The sequence below is a fragment of the Dermochelys coriacea genome, chromosome 1 (assembly GCF_009764565.3).
Source record: "Dermochelys coriacea isolate rDerCor1 chromosome 1, rDerCor1.pri.v4, whole genome shotgun sequence".
NCBI lineage: Eukaryota > Metazoa > Chordata > Testudines > Dermochelyidae > Dermochelys > Dermochelys coriacea.
In genome coordinates, this window is record NC_050068.2 from 53752614 (window position 1) to 53775936 (window position 23323).

The 23323-nt window shown below is 39.8% G+C and overlaps 1 protein-coding gene across 1 annotated transcript in view; it reads left to right on the top strand.

The window, feature by feature from the left end:
* The window catches only part of LOC119846277 (complement C4-like), a 106598-nt gene that overhangs the window by 40878 nt on the left and 42397 nt on the right, over positions 1-23323 (top strand). The window contains exons 15-24 of the mRNA XM_043505084.1: positions 1280-1429; positions 1869-1995; positions 2393-2464; positions 8390-8593; positions 11743-11857; positions 12075-12145; positions 13376-13515; positions 14079-14291; positions 18981-19032; positions 22755-22835. Of these exons, the coding sequence (XP_043361019.1) occupies positions 1280-1429; positions 1869-1995; positions 2393-2464; positions 8390-8593; positions 11743-11857; positions 12075-12145; positions 13376-13515; positions 14079-14291; positions 18981-19032; positions 22755-22835 (1225 nt within the window). The remainder of the gene's footprint in view (positions 1-1279; positions 1430-1868; positions 1996-2392; positions 2465-8389; positions 8594-11742; positions 11858-12074; positions 12146-13375; positions 13516-14078; positions 14292-18980; positions 19033-22754; positions 22836-23323) is intronic.

Genomic DNA, 23323 nt, shown 5'->3' on the forward strand with positions numbered 1-23323 from the left:
AGAGTTGAATCTGTCTTAAATGATGTATGGATAATGGTAATTCATAGTTATATTCCAATGAAAATTGAGTCTATGGGTCATATCCTCAGATGGTATAAATCAACATAGCTCCTTGGAAGTCAATGGAGCTATGACAATTTACATGAACCAATTAAAATTGAAAAGGCCGTATCTTGAAAAATGTTGAAGGAAATTAAAATGGGGGGGGGAGCAAAATAAATTTTGCAAAAAAATTCAAAATATTTAGTTTTATTTCAGTGGAACAATCCCACTCGCACACTTGTTTACTTTTTTTCTGCTGTATTTCCCACCACCACCACCCTTTTTTCCCTCAACTCTCTCACTCTTTCTCTTCCCCACTTCCCTTTTTCCATTGGGGAAAAGTATAGAAGTGAAAGTGTTTCCCCCCAACAAAACTAAACAGAATTTTTCATTGAAAAATGAAGTTTCAACCAAAATAATAATTTTCATGGAAATGTTTTGTTTTGACCAAAAATGCTTATTCCGTTGAGGGGAAAAAAAGTTTTCCTAGCAATTTTTTGACTGGCTCTAACTCAGCCAATAATCTAATCCCATATGTATAAAAGGAACAGAAGCCAGTTTAATACAGGTTGGCATGCATTTATTAATAATCTTTTGGTAATTCCACCATTATCACCATCTAATTCTGAATACACAAAGGATCTACATTAGAGTGGTCCCTTATAGTAATCATTTAAAAGTCTAGTAGCAAATTGTTTTAGTTTAATTAACTTTGTAACATAAATAAGCTACACTTCACTAGTTTTATTTCACAGTATTTTTTATTTTTATCTTGCTTTAGAAAACTATTAAATGCAGCTGGTACTGTTTAAGGCCCTGATTCAGCAAAGCATTTAAACACGTGTTTAAATCTTGTTGAAGTTAAGCTCATGCTTTTCTGAATCCCTAAATATTTAAGGTAAAATTCTCTTCACACACACCAGCTTCCAAGGCTCTTAGTGGGTGTTGCCCACATGTATCTGAGGGCAGAGACTCCATTGTTTAAGGTTCTGGTGTTCTGAGCTCTCATTGTAGCAGCTGGAGTAAAGGACAATCAGCACTGTTCAGGATCAGCCCCTTAATCTTCATCTGCCAACAAACACATACCACAAGTGACACTAGATAAATGTTAGTGGTGTGAAATGCAGAAAGCTTAGATAGAGGTTACCTATATTGCTAATACCCCACTAATGTCAATGCTTGATATTAATGCTAATGAGAAATATAAAATTCTGTTATTTAAACATTTTGCATTTAGATTAAACTGAAAACAGACCGAGACACATACGAACCAATGGAACTGGTAAATTTATCCATTGACACAGATCATGCAGGAACTGTTGCCTTAGCTGTGGTTGATACTGCAGTTTTCATTCTGAACAGAAGGAATGAGCTTACGGCCAAAAAAGTAAGTGTGTTAAAAACAAAATAGCATGTGTCATTGAGTCAAGTAGTATTTCATAGGAGAATAGAGATATCTGAATATAATAAATGAGTAGTAATCAAAACATTATTCTAGACATTGCTTATTTGGGAAAATATTTTTCTTATTTATTTATAATACATTTATAACAAATTTGCATAGGATTTGCCAAAGCAGAACAGACTAGTAGCCTATCCACTCTCATATGGGCAAAACTGATGATTCAGAGGAATTCATAAATGAATTCAATTATGCCCTTCTTAAAATGTCAGATTCATTTCATCTCAGTGCTGGGGTGAAACCAATACTTCTATTTGCATCATTTCTGCATATGGCCCGATAACAGGATATGACATCGCTATTCAGAAAAGAATCACTAGTTTTGCAATAGTGCACCTTCCTTCAATGCTGTTGTATTTTGTAGGTCTTTGAAGCGATGAATTCATACGATCTTGGATGCTCAGTGGGCGGAGGTGCTAACAGTGCTCAAGTTTTCAATGATGTGGGTCTGGCCTTTATATCAGACACAATTAAATCACATTTTCGGCAAGGTAAACAAAGACCTTTTTCCTTTGCTATAGAAGTGTATTGTGGTAGAATAAGTTCATGCTGAACTTCTGGGGTTTGATTTTTAGACCTTGTATGGCACTGTATTGTTGCTCTATTCAGAGGCCTCCCTTCTGTGTGGTCTTATTATTTCCCAATGTTCATTTTCCCATCTTATACTGTGTATTCATAGCTCAGATGCAAGTGAAACAGGCTACACTCTTGGGACCCATCATTTGGCATCTATTGTAGATTGTACTGTGTGAGGGGAGAAAGGTACTGGTAAACCAGCTTTGCAGATCATGCATCCTCTGGCTGCTAGGCCCCAGGCTGGTGCTGAGGAGCAATTTAGAGCAGCCTCAAGTATTATTTTAACCAAACTCTCTCACTCTGTTTTCCTAGGTTATAAGTGTTCCCCTGCTACCAGAAGACAGAAAAGATCATTTGATTTTCACAAGCAAATTTCAGGAATTGGTATGGCCATTAATCTTCAGGGGCAAGAGCCAGAGGCTGCTGGGGCAGGGCGGAGAGGACTGGAGAGCTAAGGACCACAGCCTCAGGGTGGATGGAGGGAAAGGGAAGGATTGTGGGGGGACATCAGGAGCTGGAGCTTACCTAAGGGAATGGAAGAGGTCTCCTTTATAGGGACAAGTGCTAAACTCTACTATGTTACAGGGTGTAATCAGGCTAAATCTATTTATTCTCTTTTAGAGGGCATGCCAGTGCTAATTGTATGCCATTCCACTGTATCACCCATTATGTTTATGTTCTGTGTGTGCCATAGATTTCAGAGGAAAGCCATTTTAGAAATGACTTTTTGGTTAGAAAATGTTTTATTAGAACCACTTTTCGTTCCCTTCTGCTTCAAAGCCAGGTTGCCTTCGGCACAGTATGCTACTGTCATGGTTCCTTCCCCACTCTGAACTCTAGGGTACAGATGTGGGGACCCGCATGAAAGACCCCCTAAGCTTATTTTTACCAGCTTAGGTTAAAAACTTTCCCAAGGAACAAACTTTGCCTTGTCTTTGAACAGTATGCTGCCACCACCAAGTGATTTAGATAATCAGTCTTGGATTTTTAAGAGCCAAAAAACCCAATTAGATTCTTTAAAAACAGAACTTTATTAGAAGAACAAAAAAAGACAAGAGAACAACTCTGTAAGATCAGAATGGAAGATAATCTTACAGGCAGTCAGATTCAAAACATAAGGAATCCCTCTAGGCAAAACCTTAAGTTAAAAAAAGACACAAAAACAGAAATACACATTTCCTCCAGCAAAGTGAATTTCACAAGCCAAAACAAAGAAAACTTAATGCATTTTCTAGCTAGATTACTTACTAACTTTACAGGAGTTGGAGGGCTTGCATCCTTGATCTGTTCCCGGCAAAGGTATCACATAGACAGACAAAAGCCTTTTCCTCCCCTCCAGATTTGAAAGTATCTTGATCCCTCATTGGTCATTTTGGGTCAGGAACCAGCCAGATTACCCGAGTTTCTTAATCCTTTACAGGTAAAAGGACTTTGCCTCTGGTCAGGATGAATTTTACAGCACTGTATACAGAAAGGTGGTTACCCTTCCCTTTATATTTATGACAGCTCCAAATGAAAGAAGTGTTAATGATCTGAAGAAAGCATTTTCAAAAATAATTTTCCTATAAGTCTGTCACATTAAAGTCTGATATCTTATGACCGTCACTATAAGAAACAAATGTTTTATCCAAGGTTTTTCCTAATTTTCTGGAACTGGCTATCTATTCCAGGAATAAGAATAGGGTCATGACTCACTCCCCACAAAACCTCTAAACCTCACCATGGGCAGGTGAAATTTTGAACCATAACCATACTAGACATAACAACTAAGTATGTAGTTTTTAACAGTGATTTTAAGGATGTCTAAAGTTTTATAAATCAATGTGTAGAAGAATCTGTCTGACTAATGATGTTCCACATAATGCTGAATTGGGGATTACAATCTTTATTCTTTTTTATCTCTATGCAATCATGATACTTCATTTATATCTTCACTGTTAGACAGAAACCTGATTTACAGAGACAAGAGAATGAAAATGAGATGGGAACTGTCAAAACTGATCCATCAAAAGCTGAGTTTCCTCTTTCAGAGACACCCAAAATCTTCTGTGCTTCTGGCTAGAGAAGGCCAGTTCCAGAATGCTGATGCAAGGGATGTCTGTCAACTTTCCTTCCTCCAACAGCCCAGTCAATAAACATCTTAGCTGAAAGGACTGGTTGTCCACCTCTTTCCTGTTGGTGGGTCATTAGAAAAATAGTCCTGCCGCTGGATCTGAAGTTGTCTGAGATGCTGACTGTTGAATTCCTGATGGTTCCCAACTGGTATCTGTTCCCTTAAAGTTTGAAATGAAAGAAAGCTTCTCCAAATTTCCTCTTTGCGCTTGGGAAGATCAGTTTCTAAGTGTTCTTATGAATAAGTTCTGCCCTGTTTTTCATGTACGGAGCAGCCATATTCCACTATGCCAGAGAAAAGTTCAGCTCCTTTAGGTGCCCCCAAATGTCAGCAGCATAAGCTACGCATGACCCCTGCTGAATTATTGAAGCCGTCTGCCAAGGGAGCTCAATCTTCATTCAGGAAAACTTCTGCTCTCAGTAAAAACAGTTGAGTTAGCCTGAAACTGTGAAACCATGAGACATGAGGTGCACTATGTTAGATCTGAGTGACCACACCACTGTTCTTACTTGTCTTTGCCCTGTTACCATATATGCAGGTTGAGATGCACCAGTGAGATACACCATTCTCACTGAACGTGGGAGTCTTTGACTGCTTCTAAACTGTCTCGGATAAGAATTTTTGTGGCACTGCTTTGTAGAGGAGCAGGCCTTCTTCAATAGCAACATCAGAAACATACCTCACGAGTGCTAGAAGCCATCCAGTACCAGAGATACCAGTTGACTCATTAGTTGAATTGTTAAATATTCTCTTTTCCTGTCTTTTGAAAGCAGTTGTTCTCATACATTCTCAGCCACATCACTGATACAGTATTGAATAGTCTCATTTTACAAAGGGCTTCTTTTCAGTTTAGTGGCTGATTCATAGATTCCAAGGCCAGAAGGGATCATCTAGTCAGGCTTCCTGCATAGCACAAAATAATTCCTAGAGCAGATCTTTTAGAAAACATCCAATCTCGATATAAAGTTTGTCAATGATGGAGAATCCATCACAACCCTTGGTAAATTGTTCTAATGGTTAATTATCCTTATTATCAAAACTATATGTCTTATTACCAGTCTGAATTTGTCCAGCTTCAACTTTCAGCCATTGGCTCCTGTTATATCTTTCTCTGCTAGATTGAAGAGCTCATTGTTAAATATTTGTTCCCCTTGTAGATACTTACAGATTGTAATCAAGACACCCCTGAGCCTTCTCTTTGTTAAGCTAAATAGACTGAGCTCTTTGAGTCTATCACTATAAACCATAAAGAACAGCAGTACTTGTGGCACCTTAGAGACTAACAAATTTATTGAGCATAAGCTTTTCTGGGCTACAGCCCACTTCATCAGATGCATGCAGTGGAAAATACAGTAGGATGATTTTATATACACAGTGTGACAAAGTTCCTGCTCTACCTTGGTGGGTCTTGCGCTTATTGGTGGATTTGCTCACCTTGGAGCTTCACAGCAGCCCTCAGCTTGGCTGTTTTTCTGAATTCACAGTACAAGACAACTCCTTCTGTGTCTGACCAGGAGTTGGGAGCATTTGGGGGGAACCCAGGCCCACCCTCTACTCTGGATTCCAGCCCAGGGCCCTGTGGAATGCAGCTGTCTAGAATGCCTCCTGGAACAGCTGTGCGATAGCTACAACTCCCTGGGCTACTTCCCCATGGCCTCCCAACACCTTCTTTATCCTCATCATAGGACCTTCCTCCTGGTGTCTGATAATGCTTGTACACCTCAGTCCTCCAACAGTCCACGTTCTCACTCTCAGCTCCTAATACCTCTTGCTCCCAGCTCCTCACATACACACCACAAACTGAAGTGAGCTCCTTTTTAAAACCCAGATTCCCTGATTAGCCTGCCTTAATTGATTCTAGCAGCTTCTAGATTGGTGACAGGTGTTCTAATCAGCCTGTCTTAATTGTCTCCAGAAGGCTCCTGATTGTTCTTGCACCTTCCCTGTTACCTTACCCAGGGAAAAGGGACCTACTTAGCCTGGGACTAATATATCTGCCTTCTATTACTCTCCAATAGCCATCTGGCCCGACCCTCTCACAACAGAGAACATGAAACAATGAGTGTTACTATGCACACTATAATGAGAGTGATCAGTTAAGGTGAGCTATTACCAGCAGGAGAGAAAAAAAACCCTTTTATAGTGATAATCAAGATGGGCCATTTCCAGCAGTTGACAAGAATATTTCCAGCAGTTGTGGATACAGACTAACATGGCTGCTACTCTGAAAACTATAAAACATGTTTTCTAATCCCTTCATCATTTTTGTGGCTCTTCTCTGAACCCTCTCCAAGTTATCAACATTCTTCTTGAACTGTGGGCACCAGAACTGGAGACGGTATTCCAGCCGCAGTCACACCGGTGATCACTACAGAGGTAAAATAACCTCTCTCCTCCTGCTTGAGATTCCCCCATTTATTCATCTTAGGATCGCATAGCCCTTTTGACCACAGCATCATGCTGGCAACTCATGTTCAGCTGATCATCAATCACAACCCCCAAATCTTTTTCAGAGTCAGGCCATATAATTTTTGAACCCATATTCATTGAGCCGGGAAGTATAAAATTTTCTACAATAGTATAATCCTTATGCTGTTGTGTGATCAAGATAAGATGCCTGAAGGGCATGAGTCTTGTCATAGCCAGTTTGAATAATCAAGTCTTGCTGATTGTTCAAGGCTTTGAGTTTTCTTAGGAAAAAAACCCTCAGGTTCATCTTTCAGTGACAGTTATTTTGAAGGCTTCTTAGAATCAGCTGCTAGCATTTCATATCACACCACACACTGTGATATCAAATCAGTCAATGTAAAACCAATTGTTGCATCCTCATGTTTTCTGTTAACTTTATGAGCCATCTTGGGAACACCTCACTTGCCATTGTCTCATTCACAAAACTTTTCAACCAGCCAGGATCCTTTCCTGACTGACAACCCTTTGGCTAGAAGTGATCTCTAGTAAAAATGGAATGACATAGACAACGTGATCATGTTAGGCTCAGCAGTGTCAGTGGGCCTTCATGTTAACAGCAGGTGCACTGTTCCAGCTCAGTGGTATGTTTTATCATGGTCTGTGTGCATGGGCATGAGTACATCATAAATAACAGTGCAGGTACAGGTGTTTTATTTGCAACAGCTCTAGTGGCATGCTGCATTCACGTTCTGCTCAAGACTAGACTGAGCATTAGTCTGGATTCAGGTTGCAGTAATGTGACGGCCTTAAAGGCAGCATGCCAATCATAATAAGACTTATAATGTGTATCTAATTACAAATGTATTACATTTTTTTTCCCCACTGCAAAACTTTATAGTCATGTTTCAGTTACATATTTGGTACAGTTTTTCATGACATTGTTGTATCTTCTCCACAACCTGCTCTGGGACTGGATTCTACGCTTTGGGAAACAGTACCTTATACCCTAAGAGAGTGTGGCTTCTCAGCTCTCCAAAAGGGATGGAGCATTCATTTCTAGCACTTCACAGTTATGAGATATTAGAACTTACCATTGTCACTGTCATTGTTCTCAGGATGGAAGATGATGAGTGTAGTTTTCACTCTTTACTTTTATCTGAGCCTGGATGGGAGGGAAATGGGAAGAAATGTTTTTGTGGCAGGTTCTTTTTCTTTTTTTTAATGATGGTCATTGAAAAGCAATTCAAAGGCTAAGCATGTTGGTAGCATTCTCAGTGGAAATGAGCTAGTAGGCAGGTTACAGGTGAGGATGTCAGAGTATATGTTTAGTTTATTAAATCATTCTGTTGTTTATTCCAGTGAAAGCAGACATAAAGGAACATAATCCATACAGAGGAGAATAAACCTGATAACTGAAACTCACAATCTTTAAATTTTTCTGCTTAAGAAAATAAGCATTTGAAAAATGTGTCCTAAATAAGAGTCCAATTCTGCTCTCATTCACTTCAGTTTAAGTCAACTGATCCTGCCCCCCAGTGACTTCATGGTCTGAACTTGAAGGAAAGATAAGATTGTAAACCCTTCAGGGGAAAGGACCGTCTTCTCTTTCTGTTTTAGTACAATGTCTAGCCGGGTGGGGCCTTGGTTCATGATAAGGGCTCCTATGGCTACTGTGAAAATAGTGACAATTAATAATAACGACATAGGTGAAGTACATAAGTATGATTGAACATCTCAAAATTTATCAAAGCCTCTACAACACTGATGTCACTGTAATTTTGTTACAGCTAGCAAATACCAAGATCCTGCTCTACGAAAGTGCTGCCATGATGGAATGAAATTAAATCCAATGAGGTTTTCTTGTGCCAAAAGGCTAACTAGAGTTACTGGCTCAATTAAATGCAAAGAAACTTTCAAGTACTGTTGTGAGAGGGCTCAGAGCCTCAGGAAGGAGCTGAAACAGAAGAAACTAGCTTCTGCACTGGCAAGAAGTAAGGAATTTTGCCTTGTAATAACATACCATTTTTAAAAAGTGAATTGTATACAGTCATCTCTGAAAAAAAAAGTTGTTTTAGGGCTGCAAGGTAGAGAAGAATCACATAGGTAAGTATTATTCACGAGGACACATGTCATTGCAATGCCTGTGGCTTTAGCTGGGCTAATCTCATAAAACCTGTAGCAGTTTGTGCAGCTGATTCCCCAAGCGTGGGGTTCCGAAATGACACCGAACTGCAAATATAATTCAGCTACGGCTCAGTCCTGCAAGATATTGAGCACTGACTTTGAAGATCCTGTCCTGCAATGTGCTGAGCACCTGATACTTCTGTTGACTCCCGTGCTCCAATACTGCAACACTCTGAGCACCTGCTGCCCTTGTGGTTTGTTACCAATGGTTTCTAGGCGGTACATCTGTGTTCACTTCAGATTGTGAAAAGACCAGATCTAGGTCAGTCCGAAAGTCGAGCTCAGGTTTTTGGGCCATAAGAGGTTGGGTTACATTTATCGAAGAGATAATGCACCACATGAAGGATGACGTATGTCTGAGTGTGAACTAGGGCCAACGTATCTGATGTAATTCTCCATTATATGCACACACGCATACATATGTCATGGCTGAGCAAGGTGGGATTTTGGAAAGTATGTATTATTCATTTAACTGTGCTCCCCTTGAAGTCAGTGGGGGTTTTCAGTGGGAGCAGAGTTAGGCCAATAATGGGAGCTTTTGAAACCCCCACCTGAAATGTTTAACAACCATTGTTTTTGGTGATTTGTGTGTAATTTACAAAGTTCCACACTCCTTTCCTCTCCTTCTCTCACAGACATCTCCATACCTTCCTGCATTCTTCCATTTACATTTTTAAGGTTCCTTCTCCAAACTTATTCATCAATATGACTTATTCACCACAATACTACTTTCCATGCTTTCGTGAAACATGCAAGCAGTGAGAGCAAGGAAACGTGCAAACAGTGAGAGCAATCCAGGAATTCTCTGTATGTTTTTGGCCCTCTCTGTATGTTTTTGTGTCATGTTGAGTTTAGTTAGCAGGTGCATCTGGGCAGGTATTGTGAGCCTGCGTCCCCTGTGCCCTACACCTTTTACAGTCACTTATACCTGTGCAAAGGAAAGGTAAAATGTTCCCAGTCTCATTTGGTAACACTTTGCATGTATCCTCTCTACATGCATGCCAATGGCTACAGAGGAGTGCAAAGCAGGGGAGAATTAGGGCCTCTGAAGTCAAACTCTGCCTTACTCTCACTGAGTAGTACTGTATCGTAAATAGTTCCAGTGATGTTAATCTGGCCCTGGTTTGGGGGGACACCTTTGGTAACACATCTTTGCTCACTCAGAAGAGCAGTGGTATTAATAGTGAGGTTTACATTACTGCTTTCTCAGAAAGTAACAATTTGTAAACTAATGATAGTGACCGTTTATGTTAATATTTTCAGTAACGTAAGAACACAGGAATTGCCAGACTGGGTCAGACCTAGGGTCCATCTAGTCCAGTATTCTGTCTCTGACAGAGTCAGTGCCAAATGCTTCAGAGGAAAGTGTAAGAACCCTGCTCTAGACAGATGTAGGGTAATCTGCACCCCCATTAGGTCTCTTCCTGTTGTCTAATACACATTGGCCTAAGCCTTGGAGCATGAGCGTTAATATCCCTTCCACAACATTTTGGTTATCATGAATTATGACAAATCTGGATATTCTTGATATCCGTAGAAATGTCCAATTCCTTTCTGAGCCTTGTTCAGTTCTTGGTCTTACTAACTTCCTATGGCAGTGAATTTCCCAGTCTAATTACAGGTTGTGTGAAAAATTTCTTTTTTTCTGTTTTGAATTGCCCACTTTAAAATGTGACCTTGTTTATGTGTTATGACACAGGGAGAAAAGAAGCTCCTGATGCACCTTCTCTGCACCATTCACTTTTTAATATAATTTTATCATGTCCCTTTTATTCATCTCTTTCCTAATCCCTGTCCCAATGTTTTCAGTCTTTTTCCATATGAATTTTCCCATTCCCCTAACCATTCGCATTACCTTTCTCTGACCACCATATAATTCTGCAATATCCTTTTTGAGGTCTGGCGAGCTCTACACAGTATTCTAGGTGAGGCTGCATCATGGATTTACACAAAGGGATTGTAATAGTCTCCCCACTATTCATCATCCCATTCCTTAGGCAACCTAACATCTTGTTTGTTTTTTTGACTGCTGCTGTGTACTGAACAGAGGTCTTCACTGAGCTGTCAAAAATTTCAATTGAAAAGTTAATTTCTTTACATGAGTTGTATACCATAAGCCTGATCCAAAGCCCACTGACGTCAGTGGATGGATACCCACTGTGATCTACTGGGTATGGCCCTGGTTTCTGTTCCCAGCTCAAACACTAAGCAGCTGTCTGACCTTAAGGATTTCACTTTACCTCTCTGGGCCTCTCTTGCCCATCCCACACAATGTTTAAACTATTTTGATTATTAGCTGCCTCTCACTATGTATTTGTACAGTGCCCAGCACAATGGCGACTCAATCTCAGCTGGGGTCTCTAAGCACTCCTGCCATGCAAATAAATAATAACGATCATTATCATCATCATTTCTGAATGAATTTCAGTGCACTTTGGATCATACACTATGTACCCAAGCACTCTGAGAGTCTTGCTTCCTCCTGACACTGTATGAAATTCAAGCAGAGAAGTTTTTTGCATTTGTCTCCATTCTGCCCCTTAGGCAGCCAATTTAATTGAACAATTCTGTGTGCCGTGACTGATCCTATTCAAAGCATGATTTCTGTCACTGGTGTTCTCTCCTTCTCCTTTCATGGCCCATCTATCACAGTGGTAATGAAGAAATAATTTCTCCACTTGTAACTAAAGGGGGAATTTTTTTGGTTGACAGCATATAATTCCCCAGTTTTCAAGGAAGAATTAACCTTTTGTTCAGTGTCAGTCTTTAGTTATTGTCTGTTGTCTTTCTGCTTTTTTTTTTGTAGTTTACATGATCAAAACCAGGCAGAGTCTTTTCATTCAGCTATCCAGCATATTAATTCTTTTGTCTTGTCTCTCTGACAACTGATTCTCCAAATCAGTGTAAGGTTATTGGCCATAGGCTTCAGGGAAGACTCCCAATTTCTGTTTTCCAGTTGGTGACGTTCCAGAAGAAGAAGTGTTTGATGAAACTTCAATCAACTTGCGCAGTGTCTTTCCTGAGAGCTGGTGGTGGGAGACAGTAGAAATTAAAAACCCTGGACAGCATAGGTACTGTATTATTTGACCAGATGTATACACCTACATGTATATAAATATACCCATAACGTCAGTGTTCTGTTGAATCCGTTACAGAGGGATTTGGACCTGCTTGCTGTGTCTCTCCTCCACAACTGATATTTTTTTCTTGTCAGTCTTCAAGATTTAAGGAATGAACTTGTTTTCATTTCATACATTCTTCTTAATACTTTATCTCTTGTCTCTTTAGGATAGCAAATGCTATTCCTGACTCTATAACTACATGGGAAATTCAAGCAATAAGTATATCCCCTCAAAAAGGTAAAAAAACCTTATTGGTAAACTATTGGTTCACTCTGTACTGATGCATGAATATTGACTCAACCTCTACACTTTCGTAAAGGTGTGCACTAGCTCAACTAGAAGTTATGGGCTCAATACAGAAAGTACAGAGTAGAATTTTATGGCCTGTGTTGTGCAGGAGATCAGATTAAGCAATCATAATGGTTCCTTCTGGCTTTGAAAATCTAAGAACCTTTTAATTTTAGCTTCCAATTAGACAGAGTGTTATGGCAAATGTGGTAAATAACAATGATAAATAAAATGCCTAGCACTTTGAACCTATGAATCTTTCACTGTATTTAGTGATGCCTGTGTTTATATTAAGTAAATCTGGGGAGCAGGTGCAGAAAGGAAATTCCAAAGTAATCTTATTCAGAAGATTTTAACTTAATATGTGGTACATTACCATTAATAGATTCATTGGTTTTGAATAATAATACCTAGCACTTTGCATCTGTAGATCTCGACATACTTCACAAAGAGGTCAGTGTCATTATACCCATTTTAAAGATGGGGAAACTGAGATACAGAAAGGTGACTTTCATAAGAAAGAAAGTGACTTCCAGAAAATCATCAAGCAGGCCAGTGACAGATATGAGAATAGAATCCAGATTTTCTGCATCCCAGTCCTGTGCTCCATCCACTAGGCAACATTGCCTCATACATGCAGAAGGGATCATTGGTTTGACCATCTAGTGTGCTCTCCTGTATAACCATCTAGTGTGCTCTCCTGTTATACCCTATATAATACCATAGAATTTCACTCCGTTAGAGTCATAGTCACAGAATTTAAGACCAGAAGGAGTCACCAGATCATCTAGTCTGATCTCCTGCATACACAGGCCACCAGCACCAGAGTGAGGAAGGGTCAGTTTGGTGCATCCATGGCTGTGCAATTTCCATCTGATAGTTCATGTAGAGTAGGCATGCCTGAGGCTGCAGTCATGGTTGCGGAGATGATCTGCTGCTGCACTACAGCCTTGGGGAAGGAATCTGTCTCCTAGACTTCCCTGGGACTTCCAGCACAATGCTGGGCTTGATGCAGGATAGATTTGGACATATGTCTGTTTCTGAATGGCAAGAAAGGAGCACAGCTATTTGTTCTTTTTTAAATGTAACATTTTCATGAGTGCCTAAATTAACAGCACTCTGAAAAGCTAACATACCGTGATTTTGCTGGGTCTGAACTCCAGTTTTCTCCTCCACCAGGATTCTGCGTAGCTGACCCCAAGACCTTTAAAGTTTTCAAAGATTTTTTTGTATCAGTAAGGTTACCATATTCAGTTAAACGGTACGAGCAACTAGAAGTAAAAGCAGTTGTCTACAATTACCTTTCTGAAGATCTTAAGGTAATGTTACTGTAGTACTTTGCTGAACTGTATGCTATATAAATCACCCAACCACCAATCCTTACTTCCTTTGTCAAGTTTCAGCTACATTGTCTGAGTTGGCCATACTTGGCTGGGGTTCTTTGGGCTTTGTAGAAATGAGCAGAGCTAGGATACAGGGAAGACTGCTCCCTCAAGCTTCAGGGACTAATGGAAAATAGCATTAATGTTTATATTGCATGTTTTCAAAGCAGTAAACAAATATTCACTACTTTATCCCTACCTCCCTCCTGTAGGCAGGTGAGTACAGTTAGCCCCATCTTTGAATAAGCAGCTCAGTCTAAGTGGTTTAGCTGGGAGGCAAGATGGTCTAATGGATTAGCTATCAGACTGGGAATTAATAGATTGCAGTTCTGTTCTTGGTTTTGATAATGATTCATTGTGTGGCCACAATAGGCACTTAGCTCCTCTGAACCTCTGATCCATTTGAGATTTGCTCTTCATTGGTTATATCTGTCAGGATATCTATTTCCTTGAGCAGTGGTGTAATAAATATTATTACAAGCATTTCCTTGTTTCAATAGGTTACAGTGAAGATGATCGCAGTGGAGGGGGTGTGCAGTGCAGGGACAGCGACAAAGGATGTGCAACAGAAACTAACTGTTAAGGGAAACTCAGCAGTGCCTGCCTATTTCTCAGTAGTTCCACTCATTGTAGGGGAAATTCCAATTACCATTACTGCTTTTGACCCAATTTCTGGGCACAGTGATAGTGTTATGAAGAACCTCAAAGTTGTGGTAAGTATAACAGCATTTGATCAGCTCAGCTGTGGTGCAGAAATTTAATAGCTCCCTTTCTGTCTGTCTCTGTTTCATTAAATATACATATAATTGTGTGTATGGAACTCTCAGGAAGAAAATAGCACTAGAAAGTAGTGACTAGAATGAATTTAGCACAAAGAAGAAACTTCATTCTGGGATTGACCTATGACTACAATTACCTATTATAAGGTGGGTGCACAACTGGTTGAAAAAGCATACTTAGGTTACCGATAGTTCACAATCAAGCTGGAAGGGCATATTGAGTGAGGTCCTGCAGGGATCTGTCCTTGGTCCGGTTCTATTCTATATCATAAGAACGGCCATACTGGGTCAGACCGAAGGTCCATCTAGCCCAGTATCCCGTCTTCCAACAGTGTCCAATGCCAGATACCATAGAGGGAATGAACAGAACAGGTAATTATCAATTCCCTGTCATCCCCTGTCATCCATTCCCAGCTTCTGGCAAACAGATACTATCATGATTATCAACTATGATTCTATAGACCTCTATCGTATCCCCCTGTAGACATCTCTTTTCCAAGCTGAAAAGTCCCAGTCTTATTAATCTCTCCTCATACGGCAGCCGTTCCATACACCTAATCATCTTTGTTGTCCTTTTCTGAACCTTTTCCAAATCCAATATTTTTTTTTGAGATGGGGCGATCACGCAGTATTCAAGATGTGGGCGTACCAGGGATTTATATAGAGGCAATATGATATTTTCTGTCTTATTATCTATCCCTTTCCTAATGATTCCCAACATTTTGTTTGCTTTTTTGACTGCTGCTGCACATGGATGTTTTCAGAGAACTATCCAAAATGATTCCAAGATCTCTTTCTTCAGTGGTAACAGCTAATTTAGACTCCATCATTTTTTCTGTATAGTTGGGATTATGTTTTCCAATGAGCATTACTTTGCATTTATCAACATTGAATTTCATCTGCCATTTTGTTGTCTAGTCACCCAATTTTGAGAGAACCTTTTGTAGCTCTTCGCAGTCTGCCTGGGACTTAACTATCTTGAGTAGTTTTGTATCATCTGTAAATTTTGCCACCTCACTGTTTACCCCTTTTTACAGATCATTTATGAATATGAATAGGACTGAGCCCAGTACAGACCCCTGGGGCCACTATTTACCTCTCACCATTCTGAAAACTGACTATTTATTCCTACCCTTTGTTTCCTATTTTTAAAACCAGTTACCAATCCATGAGAGAACCTTCCCTCTTACCCCATGACTGCTTACTTTGCTTAAGAGCCTTTGATGAGGGACTTTGTCAAAGGCTTTCTGAAAATCCAAATACACTATATCCACTGCTATCCACACCCTTATCCACATGCTAGTTGACCCCCTCAAAGAATTATAGTAGATTGGTGAGGTGTGATTTCCCTTTACAAAAAACATGTTGATTATCCCCTAACAAATTATGTTAATCTATGTGTCTGACAATTTTGTTCTTTACTATAGTTTCAACCAGTTTGCGAGGTGCTGAAGTCAGGCTTACCAGCCTGTAATTGCCAGGGTCACCTCTGTAGCCCTTTTTAATAATTGGCATCACATTAGCTATCCTCCAGTCATTTGGTATAGAAACTGATTTAAATGATAGGTTATAGACTACAGTTAGTAGTCCTGCAATTTCCCATTTGAGTTCCTTCAGAACTCTTGGGTGAATACCATCTGGTCCTGGTGATTTATTGCTCTTTAGTTTATCAATTTGTTCAAAAACCTCCTCTAATGACACCTCCATCTGGGACAGTTCCTCAGATTTGTCACCTAAAAAGAATGGCTCAGGTTTGGGAATCTCCCTCACATCCTCAACCATGAAGACCGATGCAAAGAATTCATTTAGTTTTTCTGCAATGGCCTTATTGTCCTTGAGTACTCCTTTAGCATTTCGATTGTCCAGTGGCCTCACTGGTTATTTGGCAGGCTTCCTGCTTCTGATGTACTTAAAAAAAAATTTGCTATTACCTTTTGAGTTTTTGGCTAGCTGTTCTTCAAATTCTTTTTTGGCCTTCCTAATTATATATCTTCATAAATGATTAGGATAATGGCAGCAAGAGTACATTTATAAAGTCTGCGGATACCACAAAGCTGGGTGGGCTTGCAAGCACTTTGGAGGACAGGATTAGAATTCAAAATATCTTGACAAACTGGAGAAATGGTCTGAAGTGAACAGGGTGAAAATCAATAAGAACAAATGCAAAGTACTGCACTTAGGAAGGAATAATCAATTGTACAAATACAAAATTGGAAATGACTGCCTAGGGAGGAGTACTGAGGAAAAGGACCTGGAGGTTATAGTGGATCACAAACTGAATAAGAGTTAACAATTTAATACTGTTGCAAAAAAAAGCAAACATCATTCTGGGGTGTATTAGCAGGAGTGTTGTAAGCAAGACATGAGAAATAATTCTTTGGTTCTACTCAACAATAAGGCCGCACTGGAGTATTGTGTCCAGTTCTGGGTACCATGCTTCAGGAAAGGTGTGGACAAATTGGAGAAAGTCCAGAGAAGAGCAGCAAAAATGATTTGCTATCTAGAAAACACGACCTACAAGGAAAGATTGAAAAAACTGTGTTTGTTTAGTATGGAGAAGAGAAGACTGTGGTGGGACATAACAGTCTTCAAGCATATAGAAGGTTGTTATAAAGAGAAGGGTGATAAATTGTTCTCCTTAAAACGTGAGGACTAGCAAGAAGTTCTGGGTTTAAATTGCAGCAAGGGAGGTTTAGCTTAGCCATTAGGAAAAACTTTCTAACTGTCAGGGTGGTTAAGCACTGGAACAAATTACCTACAGAGGTTGTGGAATCTCTGTCATTGGAGTATTTTAAGAACAGGCTAGACAAACTCCTGTTCAGGATAATCTAGAAATACTTAGTCCTGCCTCAGTGCACGGGACTGGACTAGATGACCAATAAAGGTTTATTGTGTTCTACATTTCTATGACTATTGTAGGTAAAAAGAGCTCACTACTGAATTATCCTGAAGGAGAGAGGAGTTTACTACCTCTGATGTAGCTCAAACTACGCCAGTATGATTGGTTGTCTGCTCTTAAGGAGGAGTCCAATTGCTCTGGCAACCATCAAAGGAGTGGCCTCGCAGACCAGCCAATCACAGTTGGTTGAAAAGCAGTGTTGGCCTAACTACTCCCTAACCTCCACCTAGGTTGTATATAGTGCTGCATATGCAGTTGGGAGGTTCCTTTTTCCTCCATGAACCTGTGGCTGAAGATTTGTTCACCCACCTATATGCAACATTTGTGATGGTGGTAACTCCTACTAGCCATGGCATTTGTTCCTAGCCAACATTAATGGTTGTACTGCTAAGGAGCATACCTGAAAAGAAAGCTGCCTTGGGTGAATCTTTAATCTTACTGCTTTCTTCTCTTAAGGTGGGAGGGGATGCCATTTTCAAAAGTCAACCTAGCTCAGGGTTGCCCAACAGAGGGTCTCTTTGGCAACCTGCCAGGAGCCCAAGGACACACCTAATTTACATATAATGGGACTGATTCTGGTTGCTCTCACCATTAATAAGCAGGTGCAGCCTCAGGGATCAAGATAAAGCACTGCATGTTGGGAACCTGTAGTTTCCACTGGCCACAACCCCATTAAAATGGAGGCAGCCTTTACTATTTATTTATTTATATGTTCACTGCTAATAACGTGCTTGTTGCTGTACAAGACACAAAGATAAAGTCAGTGCCTGCCCCAAGAAGCTTCAGCTAAAAGACATAGAGAAGATGGGAGACACTGGGAAGTCAAGAAGGAAAGCAGCCATTTGTGGTAACTTTCTGCCTCTTTTCTGGAAAAAGGCACTATTGGCCTTATATGGCCTCCATTACTTTAATATCCATGCTGGAAGTCTGTTGCAGAGCAGGGACCTGAAACTGGGTAACCCAAATCCTAGGTTAGCAATGGGCCATCCTTCATAGTGATAATGCCCAGCACAAGGTCTTCCATGTTTAACAAACAGCATGGAATTCTGCAATGTCATGATGACAGGGACCACATTCCAATTAGTGTGATCAAGAACATTGAGACATTAGAATCATAGAACTGGAAGGGACTTCGAGAGGTCATCTAGTCCAGTCCCCTGCACTCATGGCAGGACTAAGTACATCTAGACCATCCCTGACAGGTGTTTATCTCATATCATTCTAATCAAGGCCATTAGTTGTTTCAGATGTAACTTGTATGAGCTTTGCGTGGTCAGCATCTTTTAATTATTTTTGAAAAATAATTGGTTAAAAGAAAATTACCTTTATTCCAGACGTAGTTCCTTTATTGACACTTTGCACAGTGTGTAAAATTGAGCCCTTCTGTGGACTGTAGATGTAGGTTTCACTGGCTAAAAATAAATGTCAAAGCTTCACATTTCTTGTTTGTTTTTAGTAAAATGTTTCATCTGAAAAAAAATGCTTTTTCTAACAAAAAGACTAGTAAAAATCAGTAATCAGTTCAGCTGGTATATTTATGGACTTGAAATGCTGACTGTAAGTACTTTTTACTGTATTTGATCAGAAATCTCTATCCAAATGAAATTGCTGCTGCCATATACTTGTCCAATATTATGTTTGAGATGATATGTTTTTAGCAGTTAAGTCCTCAGGATGCAATAATTTACAATGGGGTTGATCTATTTTTTTTCTTTATTGTGCAGACTGAAGGCATTTTACATACCGAAGAAGAGACCATTTGCATTAATAATAATTGTAAGTTACAAGATGAGTTTTATATTTTAAGATTTCCACCATTTTTAGTCTAATAATCTGATTTCAAAATGCTTTACAACCATCTGAGCTAGTAGGATCATAGGAACTGCCTATAGGAATGCTAGGCCCTTCTACTTCTGGATTCCATCTCTGACAGTGGCAAGCACCAGATGCTTCAGAGATAAGTGTAAGAACCTTATCTAAAGTGACATTCCTGTCCCCATGCTCTGTTACATGGCACCAGGAAATAAGATGAAATATTTTATTGAAATATTTCTTGTATGTTTTTAGTAAATTTTTATCCTGGACAATCGATGTTTGTTGTCCCTTTTCTGTGGTTCCATGCTCAGAATAATTGTACTGCCAATCCTTGTTTACTAGAATGATAGTGACTAGCAAGACAGTTACAGTTACCGCCATAAAATATTTCCTCTCTCTTTTTCAGCAAACAAATAATTTGACATGTGAATGTGTCAAAGTACTAAAAATTAATATTGATAAAATTTCACTCCAAATCAACAGCCAAATCGTGTTCCCCTTGCTCAGTGAATAGTCTCATTAACATAAATGGGACCTACTGCTCACGGAGGAAAGCATGCACAAGTTGTCCTCTAGATAAACTATGATAATGTTCTGCTCTCAGTTCAATTGGTTGATACTATAGCTGGGCAAAAAGTTTTAGGACAAATAGTTTCTTCAGCAAAAAATGCAGTTTTGGGTCTGTTGAAACTATTTGAGAATTCAACATAAATTTGCTGAATAGTTTCAGCCAAAAACAATTTTTGAGCTTGCATGTAGGAGACTCAAGTTCAAATCCCTGTTCCAATGACTATGTATGTTGTACAAAGTGGAATGGCTTCAACAGGAGAGATTGAGAAAGACCCATCCCAGCCTATCCTGTTGCTCAGTGGTTAGGGCACACAACTGAGAGGTGCGAGACCCAAGTTCAAATCAGTGCTCTGGATAAGGCAGAATGGGACTTGACCCTGAGTCTCACACATCTCAGTTGAGTGCACCACCTCCTCTTCTAGTTTTGTGATGGTGTTTCTAAATTTCCTTGCTTTTAATTTAAAAAAAGAAGTGGTTAAAAATGTTTAAAATCTAAATAATACATTTCATTTGACCTGAATCTATATATCTTTTGTTTTGGCAAGAAAACTGAAAAATTTCCATTTTGATCTGATATGAATTATTTTAGGGTTTGGGGGGTTTTTTTGTTTGGCCAATGAACCAAAATATCGATTATCCACACACACAGCTCCAGTTGTCAATAAAGTTGTTTCTTGTGAACAAAATGGAAATGTGGTTAAAAAAAAACAAATCTAAGTTTCCAGTAAAATCCTATCTGACAGCCATCAAGAGACATGGGGAATGTTAGTAAGTTATAGCTTGGGATGGTCAAACGTACTGACCCTCTGAGCTGCATATGATAATCTTCAGAGGTTTGAGAGCCGGATGTGCCAGCCAGGGCTCCAGCTCTGAGCTCCCACCTCCTCCCTGCAGGGCAGAAGCCCCAAGGCCCACCACCTTGCTGCTGGGCAGAAGCCCCGAGTCTCTGCCCACAGTCTAGTATGCGGAGAATGGGGGAGTCGCTCCGCGAGCCACACTTTAATTGTAAAAGCACCGCATATGACTCACAAGCCGCAGGTTTGTTCACCCCTGTTACAGATTATTGTAACAGGCTATAAATGCAGTGGTGCTATTCAGTCCATGATTTTTAGTGTCTAGCAAAACTATGAATTTAAGCTCCCAGGTTTGTCTTTTGAAGGTGTTGTGCAAATTTCTTTTGAGGATGAGAAGAGGTGTGATATAGAGTGATTGTTTTGTGAAAAGTGTTCACCCATGGGTGATGTGGTATTTTTGTCTTTTATCATGTTCTGAGTTCATTCAAGAGCACAGTGATTGTATAGTTTCACCTACATGGTTGTTATTGGGGGTTGTTATTGGCATTTAGTGCACTGGATGAGGTACACCACATATCATGATAGGCATGTGTAGGACTCCTGCATCTTGAAAGGTGTATTGTGGGCGGTATTGATTATCGTAGCAGCGGAGATATGTCTATAGGTTTTGTGTCTTGTGCTGCTTTGACTTGGTGTGTCCTGGTCTGTGGGGAGCTTGCTTCTGATGATGAGCTTGGAGAGGTTGGGGGGTTGTTTGAAGGACAGAATATGGGATTCAGGAAATATTTCTTTTAGGATGTGGTCCCCATCAAGTATCGGTTGTAATTTTTTAATGAGACCCCCATATGGTTTCCGGTATGAGCTGGTAGGTGACAACTAGGGGTGTGCAGTTGAAGGGGGTTTTATTTCCATACTGAAGCAGCTTTCTCTCAGGGCATTTGGGTGACCAGCCATGATGCAATCTACTCTGGTGGAGAGAGACTTTCATTGGAAGACTTTCATAGCCAGAAAACTGTTAACCCTTTAAAAAGAAAAGGAGTACTTGTGGCACCTTAGAGACTAACAAATGTATTTGAGCATAAGCTTTCGTGAGCTACAGCTCACTTCATCGGATGCAGTCAGTGGAAAATACAGTGGGGAGATTTATATACATAGAGAACATGAAACAATGGGTGTTACCATACACACTGTAACCAGAGTGATCACTTAAGGTGAGCTATTACCAGCAGGGGGTGGGGGAGACCTTTTGTAGTGATAATCAAGGTGGGCCATTTCCAGCAGTATTAATTGGAATTAATTTGCAAACTGGATACGATTAACTTAGGCTTGAATAGAGACTGGGAGTGGATCAGTCATTACACAAAGTAAAACAATTTCTCCATGTTCATCCTCCCACCCACACCGTTCCTCAGACATTCTTGTCAACTGCTGGAAATGGCCCACATTGATTTTCACTACAAAAGGTCCCCCTTCCCCTTCCCCCCCCCCCGCTCTCTTGCTGGTAATAGCTCACCTTAAGTGATCACTCTGGTTACAGTGTGTATGGTAACACCCATTGTTTCATGTTCTCTATGTATATAAATCTCCCCACTGTATTTTCCACTGAATGCATTCGATGAAGTGAGCTGTAGCTCATGAAAGCTTATGCTCAAATAAATTTGATAGTCTCTAAGGTGCCACAAGTACTCCTTTTCTTTTTGCGAATACAGACTAACACGGCTGCTACTCTGAAACCCGTTAACCCTTTGCTGACACTGTACTGTCTATCAAGAATAATTCATGCACACATCTTTCTGCGTCCCTGATCCCTTTTTAAAATGCTGTTCAAAATCATTTCTTCATAACTTACAAGTTTCTCATGCTAGCACTTACTGGCCCTGGTTCAGCAAGGTGCTTAAGCATGCATGTCACTTTAAGCACCTAAGTAGTGACATTGAAATTCCATTGCAATTACTCAGGTGCTTAAAAACAGGTTTCAGAGTAGCAGCCGTGTTAGTCTATATTCGCAAAAAAGAAAAGTACTTGTGGCACCTTAGAGACTAACAAATTTATTTGAGCATAAGCTTTCGTGAGCTACAGCTCACTTCATCAGATGCTTACAGGTGCACATGCTTAAATACCTTGCTGAATCAGGGTCACTATTATCAGCTCTTCATGCTGCTTCTTGTCTGCCCTTGACCTGAACTCTCACAACTTCCTAATGTAACATTTCTGTTGTAACTGCTATGCATTGTGAGATATTGGTATGAAAGATATGTTTTTAAATTAAATGATATTGGATAACACTTAAACAGTTCTCACGCACATCTTCTTTTCTAGTTAGAAACCTTGTTCTTGATCTGAAGAAACCCTCTGATATGATACCAGAGTCTGACAGCCATGTCTTTATGAGCGTAAAAGGTAAAAATAGCCTCCAGAGATTAAAATGATGGCAAATGATATGCAAACTGGTGGATCAGGTTCATAAGCTGATCTCTGTAAATATGAGTCACAATTCTTTCCTGGGGTTCCCCTCTCATTCAGCAGGAAATATTCTATTGTTGGTTTGTCCCAAATCACAGAGATGGAGAGCCAAATCTAAGCCGTGCCCCCCTCCATCTACTCTCTACATAGCAAATGTGTATATATAATCTAATATTGTTTGTGTCTCTGTAAAACACATAAAAAATATGTTAAAAGAACATTAAGGTTGCAAAGTCAAGCATTCAGAAGTTAGGAAATGCCAGAATCATATGCATTATGAACTGTCTTTAACTACATGATCACATACTATTTTTTTCCATGGGAGCCCTGCCTCATTCAGTGGATAGACTGTACAGTACTCAAGTAAGGAGCAGCAATTCAGCATTTTTTTTTATCTTCATTGGTCAGTCATAGAATTTCCATTT